Source organism: Cetorhinus maximus, chromosome 19 (assembly GCF_964194155.1).
Source record: "Cetorhinus maximus chromosome 19, sCetMax3.hap1.1, whole genome shotgun sequence".
NCBI classification, from domain to species: Eukaryota; Metazoa; Chordata; class Chondrichthyes; order Lamniformes; family Cetorhinidae; genus Cetorhinus; species Cetorhinus maximus.
The window spans coordinates 94,787,758-94,802,065 of NC_135897.1; the positions used below are offsets into that span (position 1 = coordinate 94,787,758).

The window sequence follows — 14,308 nt, forward strand, 5'->3', positions numbered from 1 at the left end:
GGAACAGGAAGCCATTCAATCAGATCGCATCCTAATTTCACCTGTCCACCTCGGTCCCATATCTCTTAATACCCTTACTGAACAAAAAGCCATGAATCTGGAGTATAATGTAGGAAAATGTGAGGTTGTCCATTTTGGCAGGATGAATAAAAAAGAAAGCTTATTATCTAAATGGTGAGAGATTGCACAGCTCTGAGATGCAGAGGGATCTGGGTGTCCTAGTGCATGAATCACAAAATGTTAGTATGCAGGTACAGCAAGTAATTAGCAAAGCTAATAGAATGCTATCGTTTACTGTGAGGAGAATTGAATACTAGGGTAGTGAGGTTATGCTTCAGTTATACAAGGCACTCGTAAAACCATCTGGCGTACTGTGTACAGTATTGGTCCCCTTATTTAAGGAAATATATAAATGCATTAGCAGTTCAGAGAAGGTTTATTAGACTAATACCTGGAGTGGGTAGTTTATCTTATGAGGAAATGCTGGACAGGCTAGGTTTGTATCCGCTGGAGTTTAGAAGAGTAAGAGGCGACTTGATTGAAATGTAAAAGATCCTGAGGGGTCTTGACAGGGTGGATGTGGAGAGGATGTTTCCTGTTGTGGGAGAATCTAGAGCAAGGGGCCACTGTTTCAAAATAAGGGGTCGCCCACTGAGGACAGAGATGAGGAATTTTTTTTCTCTCAGAGGGTTGAGACACTTTGGAATTCTCTTCCTCAATAGGTGGTTGAGGCAGAGTCTTTGAATACCTTTAAGGCAAAAGCTAGATAGATTTCTGATAAGCAAGGGGATGAAAGGTTATGGGATGTAGGCAGGAATAGGAGGTTAAAATCAGATCAGCCATAATCTTATTGGATGGCGGAGCAGACTAAAGGGGCTGAGTGGCCTACACCTGCTCCTAATTCGTACGTTCGTATGTAATCTCAGTTTTGAAACTGAGGAATCCTTGTTCCACAGGCAGAGTCCACCACCACCCATATTGAGACCAATGTTAGCAATAAGTAGGTGCTTATTTTTGAGGGTATAGCATGTTCTCACCATACAAATCATGTGTCTAAGAGAACATGCCACCAGACAACAGCTCACAGCCACTGGGAAGGTTTAAGTGTGAACCTATGAGGCTCCCTGCAGATGAATAGCTTGATAATATTCATCGTCTAGGTAGACCCAGTTTTTAAAAATGGGCACTTAAGGGAATGATGTCGGTAAGTTGGGCAGGTGATTTCCTATTGTCCATTCTGCTTGGCTGCTTATGACCGATCCCAGCCCCTTAACATCCTTCGAATAGGGTGAAATATAAAATTAGCAATGGTAAACCAGCTTGAAAACTTTGCCTGAAATAATCTGGTTAATGAATAAGTTATCCTTGGTTAACTTTTCATTTTCATTAGGCCAACCTCACAACCCCAGCAAAATATTGCCTCAAGGTTATTACACAGAATACATGAAAAGTAAAAGTGTCAGATCTAAAAAGGTTGCAGAAGAGAACCACCCTCGGGTGTTGAGAAGGTTTTCCCAATCAACCTCCATGGAAAAAGGGAATCGCCGCACAGCCTCTGCTCAGGAGGGTAAGGGGCTGGAATTGAGTTTAGGCACCAGAGCAAATTGGCGAGTAGCAAATGGCCAATCCCTCTTCCAGTCCACCCAATTTACTGTAGTGACTGAAAAACAGCCAGAGAGGGCGGGAGAGGGCAGGGGGTGGAAAAAAGCGACAAATGCGAGTGTGAGAGGGAAAACAAAAAGAAACGCCTTCTGCCTCCCCACCATTCACTGTCTGCTGCATAATTCTATGCTAGGACCCATTGTGCTGCACGTGTAATGGATGCATGATGAGAAACAGTTCTTGGCTTAAAAAGATCATGCTCAGGATGTAGCTATCACTGGCAAGGCCAGCATATTTTTCTCATCCCTAGATGGTGAAGTGTCTTGTCCTTGAAGCCCCACAGTCTGCCTGGTGAAGGGCCCCTCTGTGCTGTTAGGTAGTGTGCAGTCTGCCTGGTGAAGGTGCCCCCTCTGTGCTGTTAGGTAGTGTGCAGTCTGCCTGGTGAAGGTGCCCCCTCTGTGCTGTTAGGTAGTGTGCAGTCTGCCTGGTGAAGGTGCCCCCTCTGTGCTGTTAGGTAGTGTGCAGTCTGCCTGGTGAAGGTGCCCCCTCTGAGCTCTTAGGTAGTGTGCAGTCTGCCTGTTGAAGATGCCCCTCTGTGCTGTTAGGTAGTGTGCAGTCTGCCTGGTGAAGGTGCCCCTCTGAGCTGTTAGGTAGTGTGCAGTCTGCCTGGTGAAGGTGCCCCTCTGAGCTGTTAGGTAGCGTGTTGCAGGATTTTGTCTCAGTGACGATGATGGAACTGCTGACTTGTCCAAGTCTTGATGGAGGAAAATTTGAAGCTGATGGTGTCCCCATACAACTGCTGCCCTTGTCCTTTCAAGTGGTGGAGGTCCTGGGTTTGGGAGACAGTGCTGACAGGTGAATGTTCCAGGGGTTAATCTGCACAGCTGCTGTTGGAAGAAAGCTTGTTTCTGGGACAGGTGCTGTTACTTTTCAGTTGCTTGTGGATAGCAGGGTTGACAGCAGCTGACAGGGTGGCAAATCCATTGGAAAAGATGTGATTTTCCTTCCCAGATATCTAGGGAAGTTTATCCACAAGTGGTTGAGTCACTCGGGGCAGGAAAATCCCAGATCTGTTCCCGATTACTCCTGAGAAATTTCCCACCTGTGAACATTGATCATCAGACAGGGAGGAACCTGCTTGTAATTTTACACCCTCCCCCCTCCACCAACCCCCAAAAATAATCGAATAACATACTCAAATATAGCCTAACCACCTGAGAGTTTACCTGTGCCACTAGGATGGCGGCAGTTCAAGGAGCTAGCTCATTGCCACCTTCTCAAAGGGCAAACAGGGATGAGCAATAAATGCCAGCCTTGCCAATGGCATCCATAATCACACGTATGAAACATAGAGTTACATTCAATCACATGAGAGTGAGACAGGACAAGGCCTGGGGACATGTGCCAGAGCGTAGTCAGCGGGCAGAAAAATGAACGAGGAGTTCAGAATCTTGAGAGAGAAAAGAGGTGAAAGAAAGGGAATGGACCTCCCCGCCTTGCAGGACTCTGTTAGAACAGCCATATGTCCATTCCATCTGTGCGAATTGGGACACCCAGTGCTGGCTGGTTATTTAACTATGGTGGCATCACAGGTCAGCCCTGTTCAGTCATCACACAACCTTCACAAACAAGCACTTTTTTGAGGCAGGACACATTAGATCATGATCGGGACTGGGAAGCCCGACTGGATTTTACACTCCCCGAACTATGGTCACCAAGGTCCACAGACCCCAACTGCCACAAGCAGCTCACAGCAGCAAGCTCAGATTGTAGATCCAACAGGGTGACCTGCCCAATATCTGCATCTCTGCACCACACATGGAAACATTTGATGATTTTTCATCTGCCCTCCGCTTCTTTTGCCACTTATCTGTGTCCTCTGGTTCATGACCTTCCTGTCAGTACAAACAGCATCTCCTTATTTGCTTCATCAAAACCCCTTATGATTGTGAACACTATGAACTCTTCCCTTAATCTTCTCTGCTTTAAGGAGAACAATCCCTAGAGAATTGCACCTAGCAGCACCTAGAGGAGAGTGCAAGAGGAGGACCCTGGGACAGGCAGTCAGCAGCACATAGAGGAGAGTGTGAGAGGAGGTCCCTGGGACAGGCAGTCAGCAGCACCTAGAGGAGAGTGTGAGAGGAGGACCCTGGGACAGGCAGTCAGCAGCACCTAGAGGAGAGTGCGAGAGGAGGTCCCTGGGACAGGCAGTCAGCAGCACATAGAGGAGAGTGCGAGAGGAGGTCCCTGGGACAGGCAGTCAGCAGCACCTAGAGGAGAGTGCGAGAGGAGGTCCCTGGGACAGGCAGTCAGCAGCACCTAGAGGAGAGTGCGAGAGGAGGTCCCTGGGACAGGCAGTCAGCAGCACCTAGAGGAGAGTGCGAGAGGAGGTCCCTGGGACAGGCAGTCAGCAGCACCTAGAGGAGAGTGCGAGAGGAGGTCCCTGGGACAGGCAGTCAGCAGCACCTAGAGGAGAGTGCGAGAGGAGGACCCTGGGACAGGCAGTCAGCAGCACCTAGAGGAGAGTGCGAGAGGAGGACCCTGGGACAGGCAGTCAGCAGCACCTACGGGGGAGTGCATGAGGAGGACCTGTTTCTACCTGTCAGAGCCAAAGTGTGATGTCAAAGGAAAACAGGTAAGTGATTGGTGGATATCTCTTCTGTGTCTCTTTTGACTGGCCAAGTGGTTTAAATCAGGAGATGTTATTACAGTTGAAGAGTACAATTAAGAAATTCACTTATAAAATATTTAACATCCAAGATAATTAATTAAATAGAATAGAGTTGGCTGGGCAGGTGATGTGCGCAGCTGTAGTATGTGGGTGCTGGTGAACGCTGGTGCGATGCACGGTGACCACATCTGCAGCAAGTGTTGGCTGCTCGAGGAACTTGGGCTCAGAGTAAATGAGCTGGTGTCCGAGATGTGAACACTGCGACATATCAGGGAGGGGGAGAATTGCCTGGGCAATGCGTCAGGAAACAGTCACACCCTTAGATTAATTGCGTCAAATTTGGACTGTGTTCAGGGACAGGAGGATGCGACTGTGAGTGAGGCAGGTATGGTGATCCAGATTTTAGCTTTGGAGGAGCCTCAGCCAGTGCCCCTTGTCCACTGGATACAGGACTCTTGGTCCTAGTGTGGACGAGGGCACAGACTGCAGGGAGGATGAGCAAACTGACCACAGCAACATGGTACAGAGTGCCATTCAAGTGGGGGGAGAAAAGAGAAATGTAGTAATAATAGGGGACAGCATAGTTAGGGGAATAGGTGCTGTTCTGTGCAGCAAAGACGGAGAGTTCCGAAGGATGTGCAGCCTACCTGGTGCCAAGGTAAAGGACATCTCTTCTGGGCTGGAGAGGAACTTGGAGCGGGAGGGGGAGGATCCAGTTGTCGTGATCCACGTAGGTACCAACGACATAGGTAGGACTAGGAAAGAGGTTCTGCTGAGGGACTACGAGCAGCTCAGGGCTAAATTAAAAAGCAGAACCACAAAGGTAATAATCTCCGGATTACTACCTGAGCCACGTGCAAATGGCGTAGGGTAAATAAAATTAGAGAGGTAAATGCGTGGCTCAAAGATTGGTGTGGGAGAAATGGGTTCCAATTCATGGGGCACTGGCACTAGTACTGGGGAAGGAGAGAGCTACCTGTTGGAACCGGCTTCATTTGAACCATACTGGGACCAGTGCCCTAAGCGAATTGTATAACTAGGGTTGTAGATAGGACTTTAAACTAATTAGTTGGGGCGGGGGAGTGTTCAATTGAAGGGAAGTTTAAAAAAATTGAAAAGAAATGAGAGAGCACAGCTGCAGGGTAGTGAAGAGGCAAACTATAATCAAAGTGTAACAGGAAGGGTCAGAAAATATAAGCAGAAGAGTGCAGCAGAAATCAGAACCAGAACAACCAATAATGGTAAGAAGTCAAAGCTTAAGGCTCTTAATCTGAATGCACGCAGCATTTGTAACAAGATAGATGAGTTGAGGGCACAAATATGAAGAGACACTGGATAGGCTGGGGTTGTTTTCTTCGGAGCAGAGAATGATGAGGGGGGACCTGATAGAGGTATACAAAATTATGAGGGGCGTAGATAGAGTAGATAGGAAGAAACTTTTCCCTTTAGTGGAGGGGTCAATAACCAGGGGGCATAGATTTAAGGTAAGGAGCAGGAGGTTTAGAGGGGATTTGAGGAAATATTTTTTCACCCAGAGGGTGGTTGGAATCTGGAACACACTGCCTGAGGGGGTGGTAGAGGCAGGAACCCTCATAACATTTAAGAAGTATTTAGGTGAGCTCTTGAAACACCGCAGCACACAGGGCAATGGGCCAAGTGCTGGAAAATGGGATTAGAATAGATAGGGGCTTGATGACCAGCATGGACACGATGGGCTGAAGGGCCTGTTTCTGTGCTGTGTAACTTTATGACTATGAAATAGAAATAAATGAATATGACTTGATAGCTATTACAGAGACGTGGTTGCAGGGTGACCAAGACTGGGAACTCAATATTCAAGGGTATTCGATATTCTGGAAAACAGACAAAAAAGAAAGAGGTGGGGTAGCTTTGTTAATAAAGGAAGGTATCAGTGCGGTGGTGAGTAATGATATAGGTGCAATAGATCGTGATGTGGAATCAGTTTGGATGGAAATAAAGAATAGCAAGGGGAAGAAGTCACAGGTGGGAGTTGTCTATAGGCCCCCGAAGAGTTGCCTCACTGTAGGACAAAGTATAAATCAGGAAATAATGGAGGTGTGTAAGAAAGGCGCTACAATTGCCTTGGGTGATTTTAACCTGCATACTGACTGGACAAATCAAACTGGCAGGGGTAACATGGAAGACGAATTTGTAGGGTGCATCCAGGATTGTTTCTTAGAGCAATACGTTGTAGAACCTACCTGAGAACAGGCTTTTTTAGATTTAGTAATGTGTAATGAGGTGGGATCAATAAGAGATATCATAGTTAAGGATCATTTAGGAGTTAACGATCACAATATGGTAGAAATTCAAATTCAGTTTGAGGGCCAGCAATTCAGGTCTCAAGCCGGTGTCCTCAACTTAAATATGGCAATTACAGAAGAAAGCGGACTGGGAAATGAGACTAAAGGGAAGGTCAGTGGATGAGCAGTGGCAGACACTTAAGCAGATATTTCATAACGCTCAGCAAAAATTTATTTCGGCCGATAAGAAGGACTCAATGAGAACGATGAACCACCCATGGTTAACAAAGGTGGTCAAGGAGAGTGACCAATCAAAATCTAAGGCATACAAATCGGCAAAAACCAGTGGTAGGCAAGAGGATTGGGAATTTTTTAGGAACCAGCAGTGGATGACTAAAAAGCTAATAAAGAGGGAGAAAATTGATTACGAAAGTAAATTGGCAAGAAATATAAAAACAAACAGCAAGAGCTTCTACAGGTATGTAAAAAGAGTTACTAAAGTGAGGGTGGGACCCTTGGAGGATGCGACTGGAGAATGGATAAACGGAGAACAGGGAAATGGCAGATAATTTAAACCAATATTTTGCATTGGTCTTCATGGTGGAGGACACTATAAACATCTCAAAGATATCAGATAAGCAAGGAGCTAATGGGAGGAAAGATCTTGTAACAGTCTCTATCACGAGGAACAAAATAGTTGACAGGTGGCTAGGACCTGATGACCCGCATATAAGGGTTTTAAAGGAAGTGGCTGCAGAGATAATGAAGGCATTGGTCGAAATATTCCAGAACTCACTGGATTCTGGGGAGATCCCAGTGGATTGGAAAACCACTAATGTGACGCCCCTGCTCAAGAAGGGATGGAGACAAAAAGCAGGAAACTACAGGCCAGTCAGCCTAACATCTGTCGTTGGGAAAGTGCTCGAGTCCATTATTACGGAAGAAATAGGACATTTAAAAAAGCTTAACACAATCAAACAGGGTCAACATGGTTTTGTGAAAGAGAAATCATGTTCGACAAATTTGCGAGAGTTCTTTGGAGTTATAACAAGCAGAGTTGATAAAGGGGGATGTATAAATGTAGTGTATTTGGATTTCTAGAAGGCATTCGATAAGATGCCACATAAAAGGTTATTGCACGAGTTAGGAGCTCACGGTATTGGGGGTAATGTATTAGCATGGATTGAGGATTGGTTAACACACAGAAGACGGAGAGTCAGGATTAATGGTCTGTTTCAGGTTGGAAAGACATAACTAGTGGAGTGCCACAAGGATCAGTCAAAGGGCCTCAATTATTTACTATCTATATTAATGGCTTGGAGGAAGGGGCAGAGTTTAATGTATCCAAATTTGCTGATGATACAAAAATAGGTGGGAAGGCATGTTGTGATGAGGACATAAGGAATCTGCAAGGGGATATAGACAGGTTAAGTGAGTGGACAAAAACTTGGCAGATGGAGTTTAATGTAGGAAAGTGTGAGGGCATGCACTTTGGTAGGAAGAATTAAAAGGCAGACTATTATTTAAATGGAGAGACATTCCAAAAAAGTGCAGCACAGAGGGATCTGGGTGTTCTTGTACATGAAAACACAAAAAGTTAGCATGGAGGTGCAGCAAGTAATTAAGAAGGCAAATGGAATTTTGGCCTGTATTGCTAGGGGGTTGGAGTTTAAAAATAGGGAAGTCTTGTTACAACTGTACAGGGTGTTGGTGAGGTTGCACCTGGAGTACTGTGTACAGTTTTGGTCTCTGTATTTAAGAAAGGATATACTGGCATTGGAGGCAGTTCAAAAGAGATTCACTAGGCTGATTCCTGGGATGAAGGAGTTGACTATCAAAAACAGCTAAACAGGTTAGGCCTTTATTCATTAGAGTTTAGAAGAATGAGGGGTGATCTTATTGAAACATACAAGATTCTGAGGGGGCTTGACAGGATAGATGTTGAGAAGATGTTTCCACTAGTGGGGGAATCTCAAACTAGGGGACATAGTTACAGAGTAAGGGGACACTCATTTAAAACTGAGATGTAAAGGAATTTCTTCTCTCAGAGGGTAGTGAATGTCTGAAATTCTCTACTCCAGAGAGTTGTGGTGGTTAGATCACTGAAAGTATTTAAAGAGGTAGAAAGATGTTTGAAATATCGGGGGGGGTTGAGGCTATGAGGAGCTGGCGCAAAAGAAGAGTTGAGGCCTGGGGCAGATCAGCCATGATCTTATTGAAAGGCGGGGCAGGCTTGAGGGGCCGAATGGCCTACTCCTGCTCCTATTTCTTATGTTCTTAGGTTCAATCCCAACTTTTCCAATTTCTCCACATAACCGGAATCCCTTATCTCACGTACCATTTATGACAAATATGAAAAAGATCACATTGATACTTGAGAGATCTAAACTTGACAGACAAAAACCCTGTTGAAGATTTCTCCCTTTGTTCTGCTGGTGTTCGATTTTGCTATTTTATCCTGAAGCTGCCACGTGCTTCAGAACGTTTACATTGTAATTTCTGCAATGATCTTACCCGAGCCCACTGTGTTCCCATCAGTCTCGCTCGCCTCCAGTTCTTTGCTGAGGTTCTCCTCCTCCGCTTCTTTCTTTTCTTCTGCTTCCTGCTGTTCTTCCTTTTCTGTCGCCTCCTGCTTTTCTTTCTGATCTTCCTGCAGTTCTTTCGCCCGCTCGTTCACCAAAGTTCTCTCCGCATCCACTGCCTCCTTCTCCAACTGTTCCAGCAATGGGCTCACTTTGCTGATCTCTTCAACCTCGGGTGAGACTTTGAGCGTCTCCTCCTCCGACTCAGTCTCACTCTGTGGCACCTTTTCAACGCTCTGTCGGATCTCGATTGGTTTGATGATCTCAGCCGGTGGCTGGGACACAGCCTTCCTACCATTTTCCAAGTTGATTCTCTTCCCGCTTTCAGGACTCTTCCTCTTCCTCACTCCGTCCAGACTCAGCTTCTTCAAGGACACCTTTTTCTTCTTAAGTTTCTCCGACTTGGCTTTCTCTGGACTTTCAAACAGGGAGCTGGTGAAATTCGGCCGCTCCAACAACAAGCTGTCTGATTTCGCCCGCTTCATCACTTCTTTGTCCACCGTGCATTTTATTTTTTTGCCACAGTGCAGAAGGTGGGAGTCTGAGGAGCGGGAGGATTCCCAGCTATCGCTGTCCAGTGTGCTCCCAGTGCTGTTCCGAGGACTCAGACTTGCATGGATCCAGGGGTCATGCTGAAAAGTGAGAAAGAAACAGAGTTTAAAAAAAATGCAGGAGAAAAGGCAAGATGGAAAAATAGGAAACCTTAAAATCAAACGCCTTTCTAGTTACTCTCCAGAGTGAAATTACAGTACATAATGATGCACTAATTCCAGGGCTAATACTAACTACACGCTACATGTTAACTACACACCACACATGCTAATACTGGTCACAGCTGTACCTCCAATAGGAAGTCACTTCCCAAGTCATGTCTGATGTTTTTCTGTTTTGCTATTCTGAACATCAAATTTTGTGTCCAGAATTTACGGATTTGCATGCACACACGTACAAAGTTGCAGTCTATCTCTACATGAAACTATTGGTGTAATCTCCAAAATTCAATTCACCGTTTGGTCAGAAAGTTTCAATCCCAAAGGCTAATCATCAGAAGACCTTGCAGAGATGTGGTCCTCCTTTGATGGGGTAGAAGGTTCCACATTATGCACCATCTTGAACTGGCACAAGGGGTCTGGAAAATTTAATCATCCATTGGAAAGTTATCCAAGAAAATAGTTGAAACTAAAAGCTGCCATATTTTAGAGATTTATTTCTTAAACTAGACTATTAATTTCCACAAGTGGGTGTTACACTCCTTGATTGATGGCAGATTGATGTGTCCCAATCTCCACCTGTGTGGGTCCACAGCAGGAGAGACAGCCTAATTCAGCACAATCTCAGCAATTGGCTGTGAAGCTAATGAAGTTGTGAAGTAAGGGACACACAAGGGGACAGGGGACTACGCCGAGTGAGATGGAGACTGAGTGAGTAGCGAATTAGGTTCACGTGAGAATTTGGTGCACAGGGGAAAGAATTGCTTTAAGTAAAGTTTATTGCAACTTGTAAAAAGTGTGTTAAGAATTAGTCAAATTTAACAGTGCTAATAAGGTTCATCAATAGTTGTAATGTTTATTAAGTTAAGGCCAAGTAAAATAAACCAAAGTTAAATGACGTTAACGTAAGCGAAATAAAGACATAACATGGCAGGGCAGCTCAGTCACGTGGAATGGGTATCCTGTAGTACGTGGGAAGTTGTGGACGCTGCCAGTGACTTAGATGACATGTGCAGGAAGTGTCACCAGCTGCAGAAACTTGAGCTCAGAATTTCAGAGCTTGAGCTGTGGGTGGAGTCACTGTGGCGCAAACATGAAGCTGAGAGTTATGTGGATAGCACTGTCAGAGGTGTGGTCACACTGCAGACTAGGAGCATGGAGACAGTCCAAGAGAACCAGGCAAGTAGTGCAGAAGTCCCGAGATCCTGTCTGCTAAGCAGTTTTCCATTTTCGATGCTGGTGAGGGCATTGGTTCCTTGGAGGAGTGCAGTCAGAGCTAAGTTTGTGGCACCACAGGTGGCTCAGATGTACAGAAGAGGAGAAAGAATGGGGAAGTGCAGTAGTGATAGCAGATTCATTAGTCAGGGGAATAGACAGGCATTTCTGTGGCCATAAACCAGACTCCACGATGATATGTTGCCACTCTGGTGCCAGGGTCAAAGATGTCATGGAGTGGCTGCAGGATATTCTTCTGTGGTAGGGTGAACAGCCAGAAGTAGTGGTCCACGTCAGTACCAATGACTTAGACAGGAAGGAGAATGAGGTCCTGAAAGCAGATTTCAGGGGGCTAGGAATGAGATTGAAAAGCAGGACATCTAAAGCAGTAATCTCAGGATTACTTCCAGTCCCACATGCTAGTGAACGTAGGAATAGGAGAAATGAGAGATTGAACACATGGCTGCAGAATTGGTGTAGGAGGGAGGGCATCAGGTTACTGAGGCTTTGGGACCGGTTCTAGGGCAGGTAGAACCTATATAAGATGGGTGGGCTGCATCTTAGCAGGACGAGGACTAACATCCTCACAGGGAGATTTGCTTGTGCTGTTGGGGAGGGTTTAAACTAGATTGGCAGGCGGGTGGGAACCTGAGAGGGAGCTCAGATTAGAGAGAAGCAAAGCTGGTTAAAGGAAGTAGGAAAGTAGAAAGCAAAAATAGAAGACAGGTGAGGCATAGACATGCACCAAATCGGATCAGAATAGAGAATAAAAGTTTAAAAAGCAGAATGAAGCCTCTCTATCTGAATACATGTTACATTCACAAGAAAGTTGATGATATGAATGCACAAATTGAGATAAATGGGTATGATTTAATTGTTATTATGAAGACATGGTTACAGGGTAACCAAGATTGGGAAATGAATATCCAAGGGCATTTGGCACTTGAGAGATATGCGAAAAGGAAAAGGAGGTGGGGTAGCATTCTTAATAATGGATGAGATCAGCACATTAGTAAGAGAGGATCTTGGATCTAAGGATCAAGGTGTAGAATCAGGTTAGGTGGAGCTAAGAAACGGCAAGGTTCAGCAAACGTTGGTGGGAGTTGCTTACAGACCACCAAAACGCAGTGGTAATGTTGGGCATGGTATAAGTCAGGAAATTAGGGATGCATGTAACATAGGTAATACAGTAATAATGGTGACTCCAATTTACGCATAGAATGAGTTAACTAAATCAGCACTGACGCTCTGAAGGAAGAATTCCTGAAGTGTGTTCGAGATGGGTTTCTGGAGCAGTACATTGAGGAGCCAACTAGGGATCGGGCTATTTTGGATTGAGTGTTGTGTAATGAGAAAGGGTTAATTAATAACCTTGCTGTAAAAGAGCCTTTGGGAAATAGTGACCATAATATGATAGAATTTTGCCTTAAGTTCGAATGCAATATAGTTCATTTTCAAACTAGGGTCTTAAGTCTAAAGAAAGGAAATTATGAAGGTATGAGGGGCAAGTTAGCTATGATGGATTGGGAAAGTGCACTGAAAGATTTGACAGTAGAAAGGCAATGGCTAGTATTTAAAGAAATACTACACAGTCTACAACAGGTATGCACTCCTCTAAGTCACAAACATCTAGAGGGAAAGGTAAATCAACCATGGCTAATAAAATAAGTTAAAGATTGCATTACATTAAAGGAAATGGCTTATAAGGATGCCAGAAAACATGCTAAGCCTGAGGATTGGGAGCAATTTCGAACCCAGCAAAGGAAGACCAAGAAACTGATTAAGAAAGGGAAAATAGAATATGAATGCAAACTTAGCGAGGAACATAAAGGCGGACTGTAAAAGCGTCTTTGGGTACTTGAAAAGGAAAAGATTAGCAAGGACAAACCATTACAGGTAGGCACAGGAGAATTTATAGTGGAGAACAGGAAAATGGCGGAGAAACTAAACAGTTACTTTGCTTCTATCTTCATGAAAGAAGTTACAGAAAATCTCCCAGAAATGTTAGGCAACCAAGAGACTTGTGAAACTGAGGAACTGAAAGAAATTAGTATTAGTAAAGAGGTAGTACTTGAAAAGTTAACTGGATTGAAGGTTGATAAAACCCCTGGACCAGATGAACTTCATCCCAAAGTGTCGAAGGGGGTGGCTAGAGAGATAAGTGGATGCATTGGTTGTTATCTTTCAAAATTCTAGATTCTGGAAAGGTTCCTGCAGACCAGAAAGTAGCAAATGTAACCCCATTATTTAATAAGGGAGGAAGAGAGAGAATGGAGAACCAGGGACCTGTTAGTTTGACATCAGTAGTAAGGAAAATGTTAGAATCTATTGTCAAAGGTGTTGTAACCTGACATTTAGAGAAGAATGATAAAATTGGGCAGAGTACATGGATTTATGAAAGGGAAAGCATGTTTGACAAACTTGGAGTTTTTTGAGGGTGTTACTTTTAGCACAGATAAAGGAGAACCAGTGGATGTGGTGTATTTGGATTTTCAGAAGGCTTTTGATAAGGTCCCACACAGGTTAGTAAATAAAATTAGAGCTCATGGGATTGGGGGAAATATACTAGTATGGATTGAGAATTGGTTATCAAACAGAAAGCAGAGTAGGAATAAACGGATCATTCTCAGGATGACAAGCTGTTGCTAGTGGGGTACCACAAGGATCTGTGCTAGGTCCACAGCTGTTCACAATCTGTATAAATGATTTGGATCTGGGGACCAATTGTAATATTTCCAAATTTGCTGATGACATCAAACTGGGTGTGAATGTAAGTTGTGAGGAGGATGCAAGATTTCAAGAGGACTTAAATGGGCTAAGTGAATGGGCTAGAACATGATGGATGGAATATAATGTGAATGAGTGTGAATCTATTCACTTTGGTAGAAAAAAACAAGGTGGCAGAGCATTTCTTAAATGGTGAAAGGTTGGGAAGTCCTGGTGTCCAAAAGGGACCTGGGTGTCTTTGTTCATGAGTCACTAAAAGCTAGCATTCAGGTGCAGCAAACAATTAGGAAGGCAAACGGTATGTTGGCCTTCATCGTGAGGGGATTTGAGTACAGGAGTAAAGATGTCTTGCTGCAGTTGTAGAGAGCCTTGGTGAGACTGCATCTGGAGTATTGTGCACAGTTTTGGTCTCCTTATCTAAGGGAGGATTTTTTTGCCATGGAAGGTGTGTAATGGAGATTCACCAGATTATTCCCTGGGATGGCAGGATTGTCTTATGAGGAGAGATTGGGGAGACTGGGTCTGTATTCTATTGAG

At 44.6% G+C, this 14,308-nt stretch overlaps 1 protein-coding gene across 1 annotated transcript in view; it reads right to left on the minus strand.

Moving 5' to 3' along the window:
- LOC144694047 (PHD finger protein 13-like) overlaps positions 1–14,308 on the minus strand; it is a 45,970-nt gene that overhangs the window by 2,397 nt on the left and 29,265 nt on the right. Inside the window, exon 4 of the mRNA XM_078564403.1 lies at positions 9,052–9,751. Within this exon, the coding sequence (XP_078420529.1) occupies positions 9,052–9,751 (700 nt within the window). The remainder of the gene's footprint in view (positions 1–9,051; positions 9,752–14,308) is intronic.